At 44.2% G+C, this 19,716-nt stretch overlaps 1 protein-coding gene across 2 annotated transcripts in view; it reads left to right on the top strand.

The window, feature by feature from the left end:
• The window catches only part of TBX15 (T-box transcription factor 15), a 104,330-nt gene extending 89,756 nt beyond the window's left edge, over positions 1–14,574 (top strand). For both annotated transcript variants that reach the window (XM_059137668.1, XM_059137669.1), the window contains exon 8: positions 11,134–14,574. In XM_059137668.1, coding sequence (XP_058993651.1) covers positions 11,134–11,918 — 785 coding nt within the window. In that variant the 3' untranslated portion in view covers positions 11,919–14,574. The remainder of the gene's footprint in view (positions 1–11,133) is intronic.
• Positions 14,575–19,716: the final 5,142 nt, after the last annotated feature.

Raw genomic sequence — 19,716 nt, 5'->3', positions numbered from 1 at the left:
CTCCCAGAGGAGCTCCCAGCAGTTTGCACGCTGTATCAGGTTTTGTAACCTAAATTATTGAAGTCTCTCAGGTTTTAAGATGAAGGTGATTAAAAGGATAGGAGTTGGGGGCAGACCCCTTAGGTGAGGCTCTTATCCCCAATCTTTCCTAGCTTTGTGACCTTGGCCAAGTTCCCCATTCTTTCTGACACTTAGTTTTCTCATCTGCAGAATGGAAAAATATAATAGAATTCTTGTGAGGATTAAACGAGACAGTACATTTAAAATGGAGTAGGCCCTCACTATGCGCTAGCAATCGTCATCATCACCATCATCATCGTCATCACCACCCCCTGGTGTCCCTGTGCATGGAGACCTGGGAGGAAGTTCCCTCAGGGACGAGAGATACTGCCTTTCTGATGATTAACTATTTAAAGCCTAAACCTCATCATAGGGATCTGATGAGACAAGTAATGCAGAATTTCCATCCGTTTTTTGTTTTGTTTTGTTTTAAATGGAGGCGAAAAGGAAGCTTTCCACATGAAGCAACTTTCTCCTCATAATTCTGTGAGAGAAGCAGGGTCAGTACATATTCAGGGTGCTACTCTTGCTCTAAGGCCCTCATGGGCCCTGAGAGGCAGAGGTGTTATGACATTTGGGAGATCTGGGCCTTCATCTTTGATGGCCACGAACTCCCTCTATAACCTTGGGCAAGTTACTTTTAGTGAGTCTGTTTCCTCACCTACCAAAGAAGGGTAACTTTTCGTTGAGGTCATTTATATAAACATGCTTCATAAGTGAAAATGGGTCATTTCCACACAAAGACACTTACTTGATCTGGTGTTTTTCTGAGGTGGCTTCTTGTTTCTCTGCCTTGCTTTACTCATTGACTGCCCAAACTGGCTAAGCGAGAATTTCTATCATGGAGGCCAGTGTGAGAAGGCTGGCAGAGCAGGCATTGGTGGTGACATTATGTTCACTGCTGTACTCTTGAGAAGAACTATCACAGGGCCTGGCAGCCTGGAAGGACCTAATGAAAGGTGGTCACTTTGCACCGTGGCTCAGGTGGGTAAGCTCACTGATACACTGGCCTGGAGCACAACCATCTGGAATGTTGTTTGGATAAGGATGTGGAGTGATGATTGGGGTTGACAGTCTGCATTTCACCAGCCTGTGGGGTGGTTGGGCAGGTGTTGACCATTGGAAAACTGTGGTTTAAGAGAAACTGAGCTTTCTTTCTTTTTAAGATTTTTTATTTCTTTTCTTGTATTTTTTAAATTATTTTTTTATTTTTATTTTTAATTTTTAAAAAGACTTTCTTTCTTTCTTTCTTTCTTTCTTTCTTTCTTTCGAGCATGAGCCAGGGGAGGGACAGAGAGAGAGGGACAGGGAGAGGCAGACTTCCTGTTGAGAGAGGATCCTAATGAGGGGCTTGACCCCAGGACCCTGGGATCATGACCTGAGCTGAAGGCAGATGCTTAACTGACTGAGCCACCCAGGCACCCCTGTTTTTAATTTTTTTAAATTTAAATTTTAATTAGTGAGCATACAGTACAATATTGGTTTCTGGAGTGGAATTCAGTGATTCATCACTTAACGTACAACACCCAGTGCTTATCACAACAAGTGCCCTCCTTAATGCTCATCACCCACCTAGCCCATCCCCCACCCACCCCCCTCCATCAACCCTCAGTTTATTCTCTACTGGTAAGAGTCTCTTATGGTTTGTTTCCCTTGCTCCTTTTTTCCTTTTCCTCCTTTCCATGTGTTCATCTGTTTTCTTTCTTAAATTCCAGGTATGAGTGAGATCCTATGGTATTTGTCTTTCTCTGATTGAGTTATTTCACTTAGTATAATACTTTCTAGTCTATCCACGTCATTGCAAATGGCAAGATTTTATTTTTTTGATGATTGACTAATAGTCCATCGTTTATATACGCTATGTCTTCCTTATCCATTCATCAGTCGATAGACATTTGGGCTCTCTCCATAGTTTGGCTGTTGTGGATAATGCTGCTAAAAACATTGGGGAGGCTGTATGTCTTCAGATCTGTATTTTTGTATCCTTTGGGTAAATGCCTAGTAGTGCAATTGCTGGGTCATAGGATGGTTCTATTTTTAATATTTTGAGGAGCCTCCATACTGTTTTCACAGTTTGCATTCCCATCAAAAGTGCAGGAGGGCTCTCCTTTCTCTGCATCCTTGCCAACACCTGTTGTTTCTTATGTTATTGATGTTAGCCATTCAGACAGGTGTGAGGTGGTATCTCATCATGGTTTTGATTTGTATTTCCCTGATGATGAGTGATGTTGAGCATCTTTTCATGTGTTTGTTAGCTATCTGGATGTCTTCTTTGGAAAAGTGTCTATTCATGTCTTCTGCCCATTTCTTAACTGGATTATTTATTTTTTGGATATTGAGTTTGGTAAGTTCTTTTTGGATTTTGGATACTAACCCTTTATCAGATATGTCATTTGCAAGTGTCTTCTCCCAATCCATAGGCTGCCTTTTTGTTTTGTTGATTGGAGAAACTGAAATTTCAAAGCAAAATGTCACACTTACTTAGTGACTCCATTTTTTATTAGTGGGGGGGGGTGAACTTGGAATTATTGGATACATATGGTAGTAGGATGGGGCTAAAGGAGAAGCCAAAATTCTATTAAATTGTTTAATTGGAATACATTTTTGAACTATACACTGAACTTGATCCAGATTCTCATTATTAAGAAATATGTGGCTTGGTTTCTTGACGTTAACAAAGGATGTGAAAGAAACAACATCCAGTCCCTCTTCCCTTAAGAACTAAGAGTTCCAGTAACTCTGGACAGTATCACTCATAAAATGAAGAAAAGAGACAGAGCCATCTATGTTGAACTGTTTTGTGTCTTAGAAGAAGTAGAGAGTGTTGAACTTGTAGTGGAAACTTCAGTGGCAGACTGAGTCTTGTAGCAGTTCCCTTTTGGTGAAGTGAGTGTTGGCAGCATTGGTGCCAAACTTAAGTTCCACATGATGATTGCCTCACCCAACGTCCCTATAACCTCATCACTTCAGACACGTGAATATCTGGCATGTCAAATCTGGGGCCCTGAGCCAGTTCTGTGCTCCTGTTGCTGCTGCTGCTGCTAGTGGCTGGACCCTCTCTTCTGTCTGAGTGAGATTAGGAGCCTGCTTTTTTTCATCCCGTCCTTGTGGTCATTTTTGTTTCTCTCTCATGAAGACCCATTTGTTGATAAAATTTCAAAGGAAAACCCCTTAGTTGAATTAGCCACCATTTCGCAAAACGCCAGATCTTTCTATTTTAAAAAAGATACTGAATGGGTATTCTGTATAGTTGTTTTCTCCAGTGGAGAAGAATGCATGGGATTCATCCTCCTCAGTCTTTTACACAAAAAGAAACCAAGGTACAGAGCAGTCTACTTGCGTGTGTGCCGCTAAGCGGTGGCAGAAGTGAGTTGAGGATTCCCGGGTGGCTCTCCATCTCGATGGGGCCCTGGCCTTTCCACCACTTTCCTTTCTTCATTCTTACTCACTAGAGCTTTAATTCACTGCAATTTTTTTTGTTTGTTTGTTTATTAATTTATTTTTTTATTTTTTTAGTTTACTCTGATATTTTCTTGTCAGCAACTTGAACGTTAAGTCTAAATAGGTCAGTATTTTATTTTCATCAAGTCAGATGTCTGGTCTTTACTTTCAGACATCTTTACTGAGAATCTGCCAGGGAGTTTACATGTTGGGAGAGTCTGAAGCTAGGGATTACATTTCCGGAGCGGCTTCTGCCCAAACATGGCTAGTGGTGGGGCCAAAATGAGCCAACCATGGAAGTGGTGCTTGGGGGGATGTTGACTGAGGCAACACAGATAGAGAATAAAAAAGAAATCCCAGGCCAGTTATGGCCAAGGGCAGTCCTGTTGTTCTTTTGATGTATACTGGAGCTATTTGTTTGGCCCAAACTGAGGGGTCCTTCTCCATGGGGTCTGACAACTGTTGTTTATAAGGAACCATCCTGGACCAGTGACACCAGAGCTGGCAGAACATCTTCATCTGTGGAAGTAAGGGGACCTGTCATTTACAGAAACCCTCCCTTGCCCTCAACTGGTAGCAGACAAAACCGAGGGATTTTAACACTGTTGGGGCTTTTTATCTGTCAGGCAGTTAAAAGGATGTTGAGCTTCTCTGTCAGTGTTAGGCGTTTCATCAGTTTGATTTGTAATAATTACAAATTACGATTACAAGGTTGGTCCTTGAAAGGGATTAGATGCTGAGAATTCATACCAGTAAAAGGTAGAGAAAGGAGGACAGTTCAGTGGACAGCGTGGCTTTGAACTCCTGTGGATCGCCGAACAATTCAGAGATTGCCACTTAACGCAGATCTCATTTATCACTGAGATCAGGAATGATGCCCATGAACAGCTCAGATGCCCCCAACTAAGATGCTCAGATGCCCCCAACTGAAGGCATCTCAGTTAGGTCCACTAAAACAGTTATTGGTGACATATCCTATGTTGTCCCAAAGTCCCTTATGCTCAGTGTGTCCAAAATTGAGTCTAATTTACCCCACAGACTTGGCGCCCTCTCCTGGAGGAAGGACACTGGTATCCACTCACCATCTGGGTTGTTTCCTTCCCTCCCTACCCACCATAACCAACAGTCACCAAGTTCTGGCAACCCCCAACCCCTGCCATTGTGGTAACATAGCTGCCAGCAGCCCTAGACCTCCATCTTCTTAAGTTTAAATCTGATGGTAAAGGTCACATGCCCTTCTTAAGGTTTCTAGCAAAATCTCACCAAGTCTCACTGACTCTAACTGTGTCACCTCTGAACCAATTACTTTGGCGGGGGCCGGGGAATATGATGCTTGGACCATCCAGTCCTTAGTCATCTGCCTTCCTCAGAGGTGGGCGGGGGGAGGGCTGAGTGGGGGAGGGGGTTTCTCAGTGGGAAGTTCCATAGTGTGGCCAGGAGAGAGGCAGATCAGCTCTAAATGGCAATCACAACCGATGTGTATACAACAAAGTAAAACAAGTAACAGAAAAAACAAGTAAAACAAGGCAGTAAAACAAGTAGCAGGAAAAACAACCCAATTAATGGAAGGGGGAAAGATGGGGCCAGCCCACCTGGGGCAGTGTCACAGGCATGAGACAGGGCCATGCAGGAAGCACAGAGACTCAGAACCCAGAGGACCTATGTGAAAGATGAGAACTGGGTGAATATATTAAATGCTATTTTAAAAGGAAGAGGTTCAGATCCATGTATATCTTTAAACTTTACGGAGAAGGATGCATGGGGAGTCTTTCTAAGATCGAAACCACACAATTCTCATTAGTGCTGTAATGTTATGCATCTGCATTTTAAGAAGGGTACTCCTTTCAACTAAGGGTAATTCCTTAGTAGGGATGGACAGGGCTGGGATCATGACCATTAATTTCATGGCCTCTGGGTTTCTTCCCTGGGATGAGTCCATAGGGTGTTGACATTTTACCTTTTACCTGTTTGCAAGCCTCAAAGAATGCTGCTCAGGGCCATGGTGACTCCGCCGTGTCCATTCTTCAAGGATACATGCCACTGAGTGATAGGAGAGAAGAGTCAGGCTGATGGAACCAAGTAATCACATGGAAATTTATTCTTTACTAGCCCAGATGGGGTATTGTTTTTACTGTTTTTCAACTTGGGGGTTGGGGGGAATAAAGCACAACAAAATAAACCCCAAAGGAAACTGTATGTGGAAGCCTCCATGTTACAATCTGGAAGTGATCGATTTAAAGATGCAAAAGTCAGCAGGTTTGGTATTCAGGATTTTCATGGTCACATTTAACTTGTCTTCATGGTATACAAGTATATTCTAAGTTATTGTCGTCGTATGGAAGCACCGCTAAACATGTATTCTTTTTGGTTAGTTTGGCCCTGAGCCTTAAATATTGGAACAGGCTAATGTTGAGGATGAATTTCGATGAGGACTTCCTCGCTTGGCTCCGTGGGTGAAACAGGATGCAGGGAGGAGGGATGGGTGGGGGATTGGTCTTGGAATACCAGAGACTTTTCGGCTACTTGGGCATTACATTTTCGTCACCTCTCAGAAGTGGATTAAGACCTCTGAGGACAGTGGGAAAGACACCAACCTACCTACCTGTGTTCAATTCCACTTGCTTGGTCTGAGAAGAGATGGACTTGGGGCATCAAATTTCCATTCTGGGCGGGGGTGAGGGGAGAGGGAAAGATAGTCCAGAGAGGAATCCGAGGTGGTTTAGCTTTTGGGAAGATTGGCTTAATGGGCCCATAGTGGTTAAGGGCCCACAGCTCCATCATTCACAGCCATGAAGGCAGCCTGTTACATCCGGGTACCTAGCTGTGACATAGGCTCACCAGTGTGCGGGGAGGCCAAGAGGCCCAGCTCCATGGATAGGAGCCAACACTTGAGAGTTGGAACCCGAATGTCCTAGGATTCCTCTCTCCTTCTTCACTTACAGAAGGGCAGAGAAGAGGAAACCGTATTTACAATGTGCTGAACTTTGACAAATACTCAATGCCTATGTGCACTTTATATTATATGTTATTTCATCTGTTTCTCAGAATATCCCTACAGAGGGAGACACTCAACATTCCACTTCCATAGAGAGGCTCGCTCACAAGATGCCATACTCAGTCAGAGGGCCGGGCAATCCAAAACTCTGTAGTCCGTGCTCCTCTAGTAAATAAGGTCTCAGTCCAGACTCTTAGAGCGTCGGGGAGGGGATGAGGTCAGACTGTTATGCAGGAAAGGGAGGTAGGCTTTTCCTGTGAGAGGCAGCTCTGACCCCTCTGTAGAAGTGTGCCCAGGCCTTCCACTCTACCCTAGCTCTTCTGTGATGCGAGGCCTCAAGGCAGCCCGGTGTTGAGATGCACAGGGAGGACTGCCTGCCTCCTGAGGCTTTATTTAGCCCTTGGCTGGTTCTCTCCATCTCATACAACGACCGCTAGTCTGTGAGGTAAGAGAGTAGCGACTTCTCAGTATCTTGGCTTGCTTTTCTGCAAAATATGTACCATAGTCTGCTCTTTCTATGTGGACAATGGAAAGAGCTATTATTTGTACTGACTACTCTTAAGTGCATAGCAGCGTTTCTTCAAACGCTAGTTCATGTGGGGGCTCCCACCCCCTGAAACGCAGCAGGCCACCAAGTCTCATTTCCAGGGAGTGTCATTTAAAAGCCAAAAGCAAGCTGACTACACACTTTTTAGCATGTACCTCTCTCATCTGCTCAGCAGAAATCCCTGTAACTTGTTAATAGTTCCCTTCTTATTTTTTTGTAGCGAAACCAATTGCAGCCTTAAATCAGTACCATTCGTTCCATCTTGGGCCATCTGAGAAAACCATTTAGGGTTGTAAAAAGTCATCTGCTCCATCTTGCCCTTCCTGCTGCGAGGCCAGGGCCAGAGCTGATGGAGTATCCCTAGAGCAGGACAGTGCAGTGTGCTGAACGGGCGGTCTCTTCGGGGACCGCATAAACACCAGATCTGGGGGAGAGCAAGGATGGACTTTCAAAGAGTGGAGACCAGATACATGTCCCATAAAACACAAATCTCTTTACAGCTAGAGTCGAGTTTCTCATTTGTGCCATTGCACTTATTTCCCTGAAGCTGAAAGTGTTTAGGGTAGAAGAGGAGGAGTGTAGAGTGCCACTTGCAGAGCAGGAATCTCTGAATTTCCCATAAGGCCCTGGAGGCAGGTCACTCTGGGGTCCAAAAACAAGAAGTAGGAGATGTCCTTCCTCATGCTTCTCAGCCGTCCCCTTCCCAAGCTCCTTTACATCAAAATGGTTCCTTGAAAATTCCTTGCTATTGGTCATTCACATTGTAGCATAAATTTAATCTCAGATGCCAATAGAATTCTGAGAAGGACAGAAACAGAAGCCTGTCAGTTTGAGACCCTCTGTCACAGATGAAGAGAAGGAAGAGGCAGCCCACATTGCCTGTGGTCATGAGCTGAAGGGAGGCCAGTGGACCTGGAATTAGTCTGGTTTACTTCTCACCTTGATATATACGATATTGCCTTACCTCAATTTGTGGAATAAAAATCTTCTTACCTCTCTTAAAGGAATTTAAGGCATAAAGAAGAAATAGGATGGAGAATTTCCGGAAATGACTCTAAAATCAGCAATTGTTTATTCTTCTATTTTGGAAGTTCATTGGGGGAAATTAAAAAAAAAAAATTTTTTTTCATGTCCAGATTTTTTTTTAAATTTTTTATTTTTTATAAACATGTATTTTTATCCCCAGGGGTACAGGTCTGTGAATCGCCCAGTTTACACACTTCACAGCACTCACCAAAGCACATACCCTCCCCAATGTCCATAACCCCACCCCCCTTTTCCAGCCCCCCTCCCCCCAGCAACCCTCAGTTTGTTTTGTGAAATTAAGAGTCACTTATGGTTTGTCTCCCTCCCAATCCCATCTTGTTTCAGTTATTCTTCTCCTCATTGGGGGAAATTTTTTGACCAAGGAAGAGATGATATTAGTTGGGTTTTGTAGAAAATCAACTCTGAAGAAACTATTAACGAGCTAAATTTGAACTTCCCCAATCAATACCACTATCATATTTGTGGGTGTAGGCTGAGGCTAAAAATGAAATTTGGGTTTCTCTTTGAGGTTATCTGCTCCTAGGTTTGCACATCTGGACCCTCCTCCCTGACATGCTGTGGATGGTTTCTTTGGATCTCAGCATTACAGAAGCCTGCTAGTTTTCTTCACATTTCTCTCACTGATTAAAAACCTTATTTCTGCTCCTTTACACTTAAAATGTCCTTTACCCTTCTATAGCAGCTCAGGTTCTAAGAATCCTCTCAAGAATTGTGAATGAGCCAGGGGCACCATGCTCCTTGGGGGAATCAGGGCCCTCACAACCCCAGGAAGCTCCCAGTCTTGTCCCAAAGGAGGGATTCCATCATGGTAGAGTTCCTATATGGAAGACAGAGCAGCCTCCCATTCTGGAATTCAAATGAAAGGTCTGGCAGCCCCAGCATTCACCATTGCCTTTAACTGCCAATGGGTGGGGCAAGATGGGCTGTTGCCCAGTTGCTTCGTAGCCCTGGGAAAGGGGAGGCTTGGAAGGGTTATTTTTGCCTTCTGAAACTATCTGAGAACACGTGTGAAGTAAGTAGTTGAGTTGAACTGGCCCTTTGTTGCTGCTTCAGCCCCCGATCCAGTTCTAACATCCCCATGTCTAAGGAGCAACTCTGTCAAATACAGTGTCAGGAACTCGGAGATGAAAGGGACCTGGAGGTCTGCTCACCCGGGAGTGTGGTCTCCAGACCAGACATCAGCATCAGTCTCAGAAATGCAAATTCTCGGGCCCTGCCCCAGACCTGTGGAATCAGAAGCCCTGGGGGGTAGAGTCAGCGATCTGTTTTAACAAGCTTTTCATGTGATTCCCATGCAGCTTAAAGTTTAAGAATCACCCTGCTGGGTGCTTTGAAATAAGGAATTTGGTTGTTATCACTGGTTTTCAACCCTGGCTGTACATCAGAATCCTTTGATTCTCATGTAGTTGGTCTGAGATGGGATCTGGTACTTAAAACTCGTGGCTTCTCTTAGCTTGAGAACTACTGGATCCAATTCAGTTTCTCATCTTCTGGATAAAGAAACCCAGAGAAGATAGGGATGTGCCCAGGGTCACATGGAGGTTTTGTATGGCAGGCTGGGAGAAAGGAGGGGTTCTGACTTTGTGACCTATCTGGACTCGCCCTAACAAACATCCCAAATCCACAAACTACATTTACAGTCTTGGTTCCAATCTCTGAGACACAGGACAAGCTTTTCTAGAGGGAGATTAGCAGAGCCTCTGAATTATAATGATTTAGTTACAGATTAGCTTTGTTTTATGCTAACCTAGCTCTTCTGGTTGTGCTCATAATGTCTTTCATATGATAGGACTTTGGTCCCACACCTCACCTCCTCATAATATCTGGGCCCTCCTGCTCAGCCTTTCCAGGCCTCAGCCTTGACTTGGTACCTTGCCCCAGTACCCCATTTCCTTTCTGAATGAGGGCCTGAGATTTGATATGCTGTGTTTTTAGCTGGAGGACTAAATATGGCAAGGTCAGCAATAGTCCCAGGTGACAATATGTAGCTAATGCATTTCCATGCACAATGGGGGGAAGCTGAGCTGGTGGATTTTAAAGCTGATTGTCAGAGGTCTTACTGGAAAGTGAATTTGCTCATGAGAAATGGCAGTCAATATTGGAGGGCTTATTCTTTCCTTTTAAACAAGACTTTGAGGACACATACAGACACAAGAGTTTAGTGTTCTCTTGTGTCTCCTCTTTTGGACTGTGTGTGTGTGTGTGTGTGTGTGTGTGCCCATGTACCTGTGCACAGGTAGAATCACTTGACCTAGGTCTGCTGAGTTAATAGAAAGTGATGGTTCTATAAAAATCAGCCCATCTTGGGCATTTGAGGGCACCTGCTGCCTGGCTTGCATCTGGCCTGCACAGACTCCTCTTAAAAGGCCTCTGACTCACTCTGGAAAACAGTATGGAGTTTCCTCAAAAAGTTGAAAACAGAGATACCGTACAACCTAGCAATCAAACTACTGGGTATTTACCCTAAAGATATAAATGTAGTGATCCGAAGGGGCATGGGCACCCAAATGTTTATAGCAGCAATGTCCACAGTAGCTAAACTATGGGAAGAAACCAGATGTCCATCAACAGATGAATGGATAAAGAATATATGGTATATATACACAATGGAATATTATGCAGCCATCAAAAGGGGAAAGCTTGCCATTTGCAACGACATGGTTGGAACTAGAGGGTATTATGCTGAGCGAAACAAGTCAGGGAAAGACAACTATCATATGGTGTCTCTGATATGAGGAATTGGAGAGGCAGGGTGGGGTGGTCATCGGGACAGGGAGAGAAAAAAATGAAAGAAGATGAAACTGGGGAGGGAGACAAACCACAAGAGAATCTTAATCTTAAGAAACAAATTGAGGGTTGCTGTTGGGGAGATGGGAGAGGGATAGGGTGACTAGGTGATGACATTGGGGAGGGTTATGTGCTATGGTGAGTGTTATGACTTTGTAAGACTGATGATTCACAGACCTGTACCCCTGAAACAAATAATATACGTTAATTTAAAAAAAGGCCTTTGGCTCAATGGTATTCGCCTTTTATTTTTTAGGGGGCAGCACAGGCACATCCCCGACCACCTCCAGCACTGGGACACCATCCCCTTCAGCTTCTTCTCACCTTTTATCTCCCTCCTGTTCTCCTCCAACATTTCATCTGGCCCCCAACACTTTCAATGTGGGCTGTCGAGAGAGCCAGCTGTGCAATCTAAACCTCTCTGATTATCCACCATGTGCCCGAAGCAACATGGCAGCCTTGCAGAGCTACCCAGGGCTGAGTGACAGTGGCTACAACAGGCTCCAGAGTGGCACGGCTTCAGCCACTCAGCCCTCAGAAACCTTCATGCCTCAGAGGACTCCATCCCTGATCTCAGGAATACCGACTCCTCCCTCGTTGCCTAGCAACAGCAAGATGGAAGCCTACGGCGGCCAGCTGGGGTCCTTCCCCACTTCCCAGTTCCAGTATGTCATGCAGGCCGGCAATGCGGCCTCCAGCTCCTCATCACCACATATGTTTGGGGGCAGCCACATGCAGCAGAGCTCCTACAACGCCTTCTCTCTCCACAATCCTTACAATCTCTATGGATACAATTTCCCCACTTCTCCCAGGCTAGCTGCAAGCCCAGAAAAACTGAGCGCCTCTCAAAGCACTTTACTCTGTTCTTCTCCTTCCAATGGGGCCTTTGGCGAGAGGCAGTACCTGCCCACAGGAATGGAGCACAGCATGCACATGATCAGCCCTTCGCCCAATAACCAGCAGGCGACCAACACCTGTGATGGCCGGCAGTACGGGGCGGTCCCAGGCTCCTCCTCCCAGATGTCCGTGCACATGGTTTAATGGCCTGTCCGAACACCAGGGAGCCCACTGCAGCAGGGGCCCAGCGTCTCCATGAGCAGATCTTCCTTTCTGGGAGCCGAAGCCTTTGAAAAACGGGAACTGTGTTTTTTGTTTTTTGTTTTTTCTGGAGGAAGAAAGCACATACCCATGAACAACAAAAGACATTTAAGGCACTGAAGGAAATACTTGCAGTGGAGTCATCTCCAACTCAGTGGCCATTCTCCTGCCTTCCCAAACCTTAGTTTTATAAAGCATTGCCTACTCCAGAGTGGCCTTTGAAGAAACTGAATAATCATTTTATAATAATGTTAAGGGAGATGCTAGCATGTAGCAGCCATGAAAAGTTACCCTGACATGAATACAGACCTACCTGTACATGCATACCTACAAACATACATACATACATACGTGCATGCATGCATACACACACATATATATTCACACAAACTCTTACACCAACACACACGCACACTGACTTGGAAGGGTGTGAACTCTGTGCAGGGGGGCCCAGGTGGGGACTTTCACCAGGAATCCCATCTCTACAGCAGTAGATGGACTGGGGCAGCAATGGCAGTCAACCTTTCTGCCCCGTAGCCCACCCCGTTTCTGGAACGAACCGTGTATTCTGGAGCCCCTTCTGGTCCATGAGGGTAGACAGGCATCAGCACTACAACTGGACTTGGCTTCCTGAAAATGATTGCTTTTGAACTTTGGCTCTCCTCACTTGGCGTGCTATCGCTGACGTTCCAAGGGGTGCCTCTGAAAAGGGAGTAAGAGCAGCCGAAGGAGAAAGGAAGAGAAGGAGTAGTGAGCAAGAGAGAGAGGTGGAAAGCAAGACTGAGAGAGGAAGTGTGAGCAATGGTGAGAGTTGTAATGTATGGAGGAAATTGGTTTTGGTTTGGTCCTCACTTCTTTCCCCCTACAGGTTCTAGAAAGAATCGTGGCATCACCGAGGAATAAACCTCTCTGGGACATTATGCGGAGTCAGGGCACTGGTGACAGGGACAGGGGCAAGGAATGCACTTCGATCCTGCAGCTCTGACCACTGTTTTCCAGAGGGGGGGGGGGTGCCCCGCATGGGCAGTGCTAATTCCAGAGCCTGCAGCTGGCAGGGGAGGGGGACTGGAAGGAGTATGAAGAAGGAAGGGTGTTATAAGCCTGACAGATGATACCAAGCGCAGAGGTGACATAAAGAGGCCTGGCCCTCCACATGCCAGATCCAGACACCTGACCTGGATCGCCTGCTCCATAGCCCCCCTGCGGCAGGAGAAATCCGGGCGCATCCAGGGAATCACAGATGGGTCTTCTCCATCCTTCCACCTGCCCTTAGATCTCCAGTTTTTTCCAAATAGTTCATTGCATTTTGAAGTTTGGGGTTTTTTCCTTCATCTTTCCCTTCCCTTTCAGATCCTTTAATGTTAAGAAAACAAGTGAAGTTTGGTGCAAGCTAAACTTTTTAAGTGGTGTGGAAATGCAAATAATACCAAGTAAAATAATAACAGATATTATTAAGATTTTTGGTTTTGAGGTGTTGTAGATAAATGTATTTATGTGCCTAGTGGGGAATCCAATATTATGAATATTAAAAAAGGGGGCAATAAAAAGGGTATGTAAAATATGTATGAAGTAAAGGTGTATAAAAAATTTGCCCTTATGCACGGAACTCTGTTTCTAAGTGCCAAGCACAGAAAGCCGCTAAATAAAATCTTTGCAATTGTCTTATGGCGTGTTTGTACGGATTAAGTAAATAGCAGTGTATGCATTTGCATTGTGCTTTACAGTGAGCATGGCACTCACGTCTCTGCTGCTTGGCGTGATCTTTATGTAGACCTCCTCAAGCAGATTTCTTCATCCTCATTTTGACTAGTAACTAAGCTCCAGTGAGGTTGAGTGGGTTCTCCGGGATCGAAGAGCCGGTCAGAGAGGGAATGAGGACTTGAAACCAGGTCCGACTCTAGGGCTGTTTGCTTTTGTGTCAGCCACAGAATCCAGCCAGTCCAACAGCGACCCTCATCCCGGCCCTGTGCCCTGTGTGTGAAACCGTTCTTTATATGCGTATGCCAGCTCATTCCCCCATAGTTCTGTGAGATAGGTGTTATTTTGATCATCATTTCAGAGATCTGGAAACAAGCTTTAAAAAAATACGTATGGGATGCAGGCCCTCGTGTAGCAAGTGATTGAGCCAGCCATTGGAGCTCTGGGTCTGTGCCTGGTTCTGCTGCCTGAGCACCCCAGCCCCACCCCCGCCATCCCGTTGGGCACTTGGACAATCAGGAAAGAAGTTGTGTCCTGAGGCAGTGAGGTGAGCGGGGGTCTGAGGCTGTTTGATCATACACTTACACCCCCCTCCTCCCCACCCCTCCCACCACCCCGGCCCCACTTTAAAAGCGCCTCCACAGCCCCCGGAGGGAGGGATTTTTGAATCGCCCCCTACCAAATGACAACTTAGAAGAGACCAACAAAGCACCTCAGACTGTTCCACTTAGAAGCACTTTCTCATATTTTCTCCCCCCACCAATATTTTCTCATTTGATCCTCACAGTAACCACTGGGGGATGGACAGGGCAGGAAGTATTGTTTTGCAAATGGGAGACCAGTGATTGGACTGTTTCCCCCTAGACAATGACACTGGGAGCCCACTGACCCATTTTACCTGGGCTTGTCAGGTTGTCCACTACCACACTCATTCACCAGAAATGGAGCTTGGTTTGGGGGAGCAAACACTTTTATCATAGCATTGGTTTTATAGATGACTTCAAAGACTGAAAGGCTGGACAGTTTCCATCAGCTATTACATGGTTTCCGGAAGACCTGGAGCAATAGCTGATGAGAATCTCCATGGATTGTAGGTGTGACATATCTCAAGACTTAAAAAGGTACCATTTATGTGGAAATCTTGCAGTCAACCTTTGATTCATAAGGGCAGACTGAAAACAACTACATATAAAGCTTATAGTTATTTCTTTCTGATTTAGCTGCATACCAAATATTATGCATTGTTAGTATTTGAGGTTTCAGGTTACAGATAATCATCATATGCCAAGGAGCAAACTTTACACAGAAATTTCCATATTTTAGGTTCACCTGCATGGCTCAGGGGTCAAGCCTCTGCCTTTGGCTCAGGTCATGATCTCAGGGGCCTGGGATTGAGACCTGCATCTGGCTCTCTGCTTGGCAGGGAACCTGCCTTCCCCCTCTCCAACTCCCTCTCTGCCTTGTGATCTTTGTCTGCCAAATAAATAAATAAAATCTTTAAAAAAAGAGAAATTTCTGTATTTTCATTGAACAGAGTAAGAATTTCAATAGTCATTTATGAGTGTTAAGTACAGAAATTTTCTGTAATTTGGATTAATTAGAACACTCCAAGTCAATTACATCTCAATTATGGCATGTGTCTTTATAAATGGTAAAGTAATAAAAATATTTCTTTTAACAAACTGGATACAAAATTTTCAAGAATATGCTGTACTCAATTCTCTTTAATGGAATGGTGAAAATTCTTTATGATAGGCACAATGAGTATATATAAAGAGCTATTAGAAAGCTCTTCTGCCCTTACTCATGTTTCTGGACAAAAGTCTGTCTTGTTCCTCTTTGCATCCTTGGAAAGTTCGTAGCCCAGTACAGATTCTCAATACATAGTCATTTTTACTGCTGAATTTGTTGGCCAAGCCTGTTTTTCAAGGATAGGGCAAGATTGTTGCACGGCTGAATTATCACTCACTCCAAATTAATGGGCCCAAATGAACAAAGCTTATCCTTCATATGGCATTCCAGGGCACAGTAATGCAAATTTAACTTACATAATAGCTTGCCAGTATCCACTAGTACATAATGAAGGAGTTAAAAAAAAAATGTATGTGAGAGTTTCTTTCTTGAAAGGTTTACTTTCTAGGCAGTCATGTGCCTATGGGGCAAATGATGTGAAAGACTAAAAATTCAGAGGCGATGCTTAGGGTAAGAAGGTGAGGTTGGAACTGTTTTCACTGTGCGAGGGGGGTAGAATGATGGAGTTTGAATGATGCTCAGAATTTTTATTTTTTATTTTTTATTAATTTATTTTTAAAGATTTTATTTCTTTATTTGTTAGAGTGAGAGAGAGAGAGAGAGAGAGAGAGAGAGAGAGCACAGGCAGGCAGAGTGGCAGGCAGAGGGAGAAGCAGGCTCCCTATGGAACAAAGAAGCCTGATTCGGGACTCTATTCCAGCACACTGGGATCATGACCTGCACTGAAGGCATCTCTTAACCAGCTGAGCCACACAGGTGTCCCAATGCTTGGAATTTTTGGAATTTTTGTAGAAGGAATGGCAAGTTAAGAATGAAATAACAACTTAAAAGTCAATCAATAAATAAGTTTTGGAGGAAAATGATAGCATCTCAATTCAAGCCTTGTAATTTAATAAAAAAGAGTTCAGAACCTTCTTGTAGCTCAAAGACTAATAGTGTCTTCTGTGAAACAGTTCATCATTAGTGAGCACATAGAGGGTAGACATGGAAGGGCAGAGGTGCTTGGCTGATGCCAAATGTTTGATTCATGCTTAGCACTTGGAGAATTCCAGAGAAGCTCTGCTGTACTAATTTGCATTCAATAAACTAAAGGAGAGTTGTCCTCCTAAGGAAACCCAGCCACAAAGCTAAATTTTCACAAAGTGTTGGTGCTTACGGTTGTTGGTTGGAGATCTGATTTCCAGAGAGGACCATACCTATGACTGGCTACATTAGTTCATCTGGTTCAATGTCAATAAACATTAAACAATGTCAATAAACATTTCATGCCTAGTCTATATCAAGCACTGCCCTTGGCATGAGGACATAGAGGTGAACAATTAGACACATTCTTGATTCTGAGGAGTTCATGGTCTAGTGAGAGACGGCTATGGGATACCCTAGAAGACAAATGAATAATATAATTTCAGATTCCAAGAGTCATCTCAAGGGGATTGCAAACAACAGAATGATAGAGAGTGATAGGGGAATGAGGATAAGGAATCATTTAAATAGGGTTTTCTGAGAGGCCTGTTCTAAGGAGACGACTTCTGAGCAAGTACACATGCGGACGTCATCTCGGAATTTGCTTTCTCCAACTTACACCGAGGGCAGCCAGATCCTCACCAGAGGTGGTGTTCTGCTGGTCTTGCATCGTCTGAGGCTGGGGATTTTTGTTCTTTGTAGCATTGGTCCTTATTTGCTGAAACCTGGCTGCTGGCCTTCTGGGACCAGAGCCATTTAGAGATACCTTCAATCTGAATCTGTCTTCTCCATGGCCCCAGTAAAGTCTTAGTTTCATGACTTCCTTGGTCAAGGATGAGAGTCATCCATCCCTTCTATCTTACTTTGTCAAAAGATTAACACTAATGATCAAACTATCAATTAATTAATAACAATCAGATGAATTATGAATGCCAAGTAACAAGAAAAGTACTAAATATGGCTTGGTATTCCATAATTTTCTCTGAACTGTTCTATATAATGCAGACATGTAGAAAATTTCCTACTATCAAGATTTCGGCTTCGGGGAGCCTGAGTGACTCAGTTCAGCGTCTGCCATCAGCTGGGGTCATGATCCCGGAGTCCTGGAATTGAGTCCTGCATTGGGCTCCCTGCTCAGCGGGGAGCCTGCTTCTTCCTCTATCTGCCGCTCCCACTGCTTGTGCACTCTCTTTCTCTGTCAAATAAACAAATAAAATCTTAAATTAAAAAAAATTTTAGCTTGGTCGAGAAGTCAAGATATGTACATATGAAACAGTGAACAGTGAAAGTATTACATCTGTGGTAATGACCATATATTCTGCAAAATGTTAGAAGGAAACACATTTTTACTGAGTTTTTATTGCATGTTACACATTATGCAAGTTTATCCTTTAATCCTGCAACTACCCTACAGAATTTGTATTTTAATCCTTATTTTATAGATGGGGAAATAGAAACTCATAGAGATTAGCAATGTGTACAAAATCACAGAGCTTGTAAGTAACAAAGACAGGGCTCCAGCCCGTTATGTTTTTCTAAAAATAAGATTCAAAGGGACTATAAGAAAGAGAAGTGTTCCTGGAGGAGGGCGAATTTGAATTATTGTTTGAAGAACTGGAAACCACACGTACACTGAAGAGAGAGGTGTCTGGGTGTGAGAGTGGGAAGCAGCACAGTTAAGACAAGTATTTTCTCTATGGGACAATGAGTTATGGCAGTGGGCAGAGGGGAGAGGATGTTCACTTTCTTAAGCCAAATCTCAAATCTCTTAAGTCAGTTGTTCTCCCTGCTGCTCTGGGTACCATGACTCTGGATTTCCTTTCCTTATGTGAAATGTCCTAGTTCTGTAACTTGGGCAATTCAGGATTTCCTCCAGTGTCTCAGTGGGAGCCTTCATCCTGGAAAGGGCCAGGGAGGTGATGGAGGAGTTGAGCTCCGTCTCCCAAACCCACCGGGTCCCCTAGGCACAGGTTTACTGCCATGGTCCCTGTGTCAAGCTCAGCATAGGGCCCCTTGCTTCTCTAGCCAGGCATGCAGTGCCACGTGGGACTGTGAAAGGAGATCTTGCTGTTTAAGGCCGAGAAAACATTCATCATGTTTTCCTTCTTAGCTCATTTTACTGCTCATAGCACTCATCTTTTATGGGCCAGACTAACGGCATTTCCCACTTCAGATGCTTCCTACTCACACTTTCTGCTTTTATTAGACTTTATTGCAGGCTCTGCAGAGGCATAGAAAACCAAAAAGGTTTTGAATCCTTTTTTGGTATTTTCACCTAGTGAAGCTGAAGCAGACAAAGGGGACTGCCAAGGACGACCCGGTCAACCCTCCTGCAGTTCTCATTCTAAAGAAGTTTCTGGGCTCCATGAAGAGGATTTTTAGATTTTCCCCTTCCTTCCACACTGCATATCCTCCCTCCTCCCATGGGCAGGGAAAGCCCCTCCTAAGTTGTCTCTGGATGATGTAACTGATAAACCCTCAAATAGGAACACGTTATTGTTCATTTCTCACTCATCTTGCAATTCAACCCACGTTTCCTGGTTAAGTTGCTCTCTTCCTAGCAGCGATCCCGGGAACCAGGCTCCTTTTAGGCTCTGCTATCTTCAACACATATGTTTGGTACCTCTCTGTTCAGGTAGCAGATGGAGAAAGAGTAGAAACTTGAACTTGGTAGATAAATCAGGCCTGGAACTGGTTACGTGACTTCCTCCTGATTGTGTCGTTTGAACTCCAATGGCCACACCTATCTGCGAGAGAAGCTGGGAAATACGCAGTCCAGGTGATTGCTGAGGAAGAGGAGGCAGATTCAGTGGGCATCAGGGAGTCCCTGCAAACCCTGGAACCAGTCTTCAATTATTTTCTAAGATCCATTTTTCCTATAAACCTAGGTGGTAAAAAGGTAAGGCTAACTTCTAGTCCCAGCTTCTCGAATGTTTGGCGAAACTATCTGGAGAAACTGACTTTACTGCACTAGAGGTCAGTTCATCAGTAAGATGTATCTTTCAGTAGGCATTCCTTCTTATTCTCCTAAAACATCTTGCAGATTCAACTACGAAATAAAAAATGTTTGTCAAGTGCTTATTGCATGCCAGCAATATTATTATTATTATTATCCCTATATCATAGGTGAAAGAAAAATTACAAAGATCATCAATATTGTGCAAGGACACACTCAGGCAGTCCTATTCAGAATTTGCAGTATTTATTAATATGTTAGCTAAATATAGCTGGATTTTTGTTTTTATATTTATTTACTTGGGCAAAATGCCGAGAATGCTGGTGGTAAGTCATGCTCCCTGCCCTTAGAAAGCTTACAGTATGGAAGGAA

The sequence above is a fragment of the Mustela lutreola genome, chromosome 10, assembly GCF_030435805.1.
Source record: "Mustela lutreola isolate mMusLut2 chromosome 10, mMusLut2.pri, whole genome shotgun sequence".
NCBI classification, from domain to species: domain Eukaryota; kingdom Metazoa; phylum Chordata; class Mammalia; order Carnivora; family Mustelidae; genus Mustela; species Mustela lutreola.
This window is presented reverse-complemented; position numbering and strand designations above follow the sequence as displayed.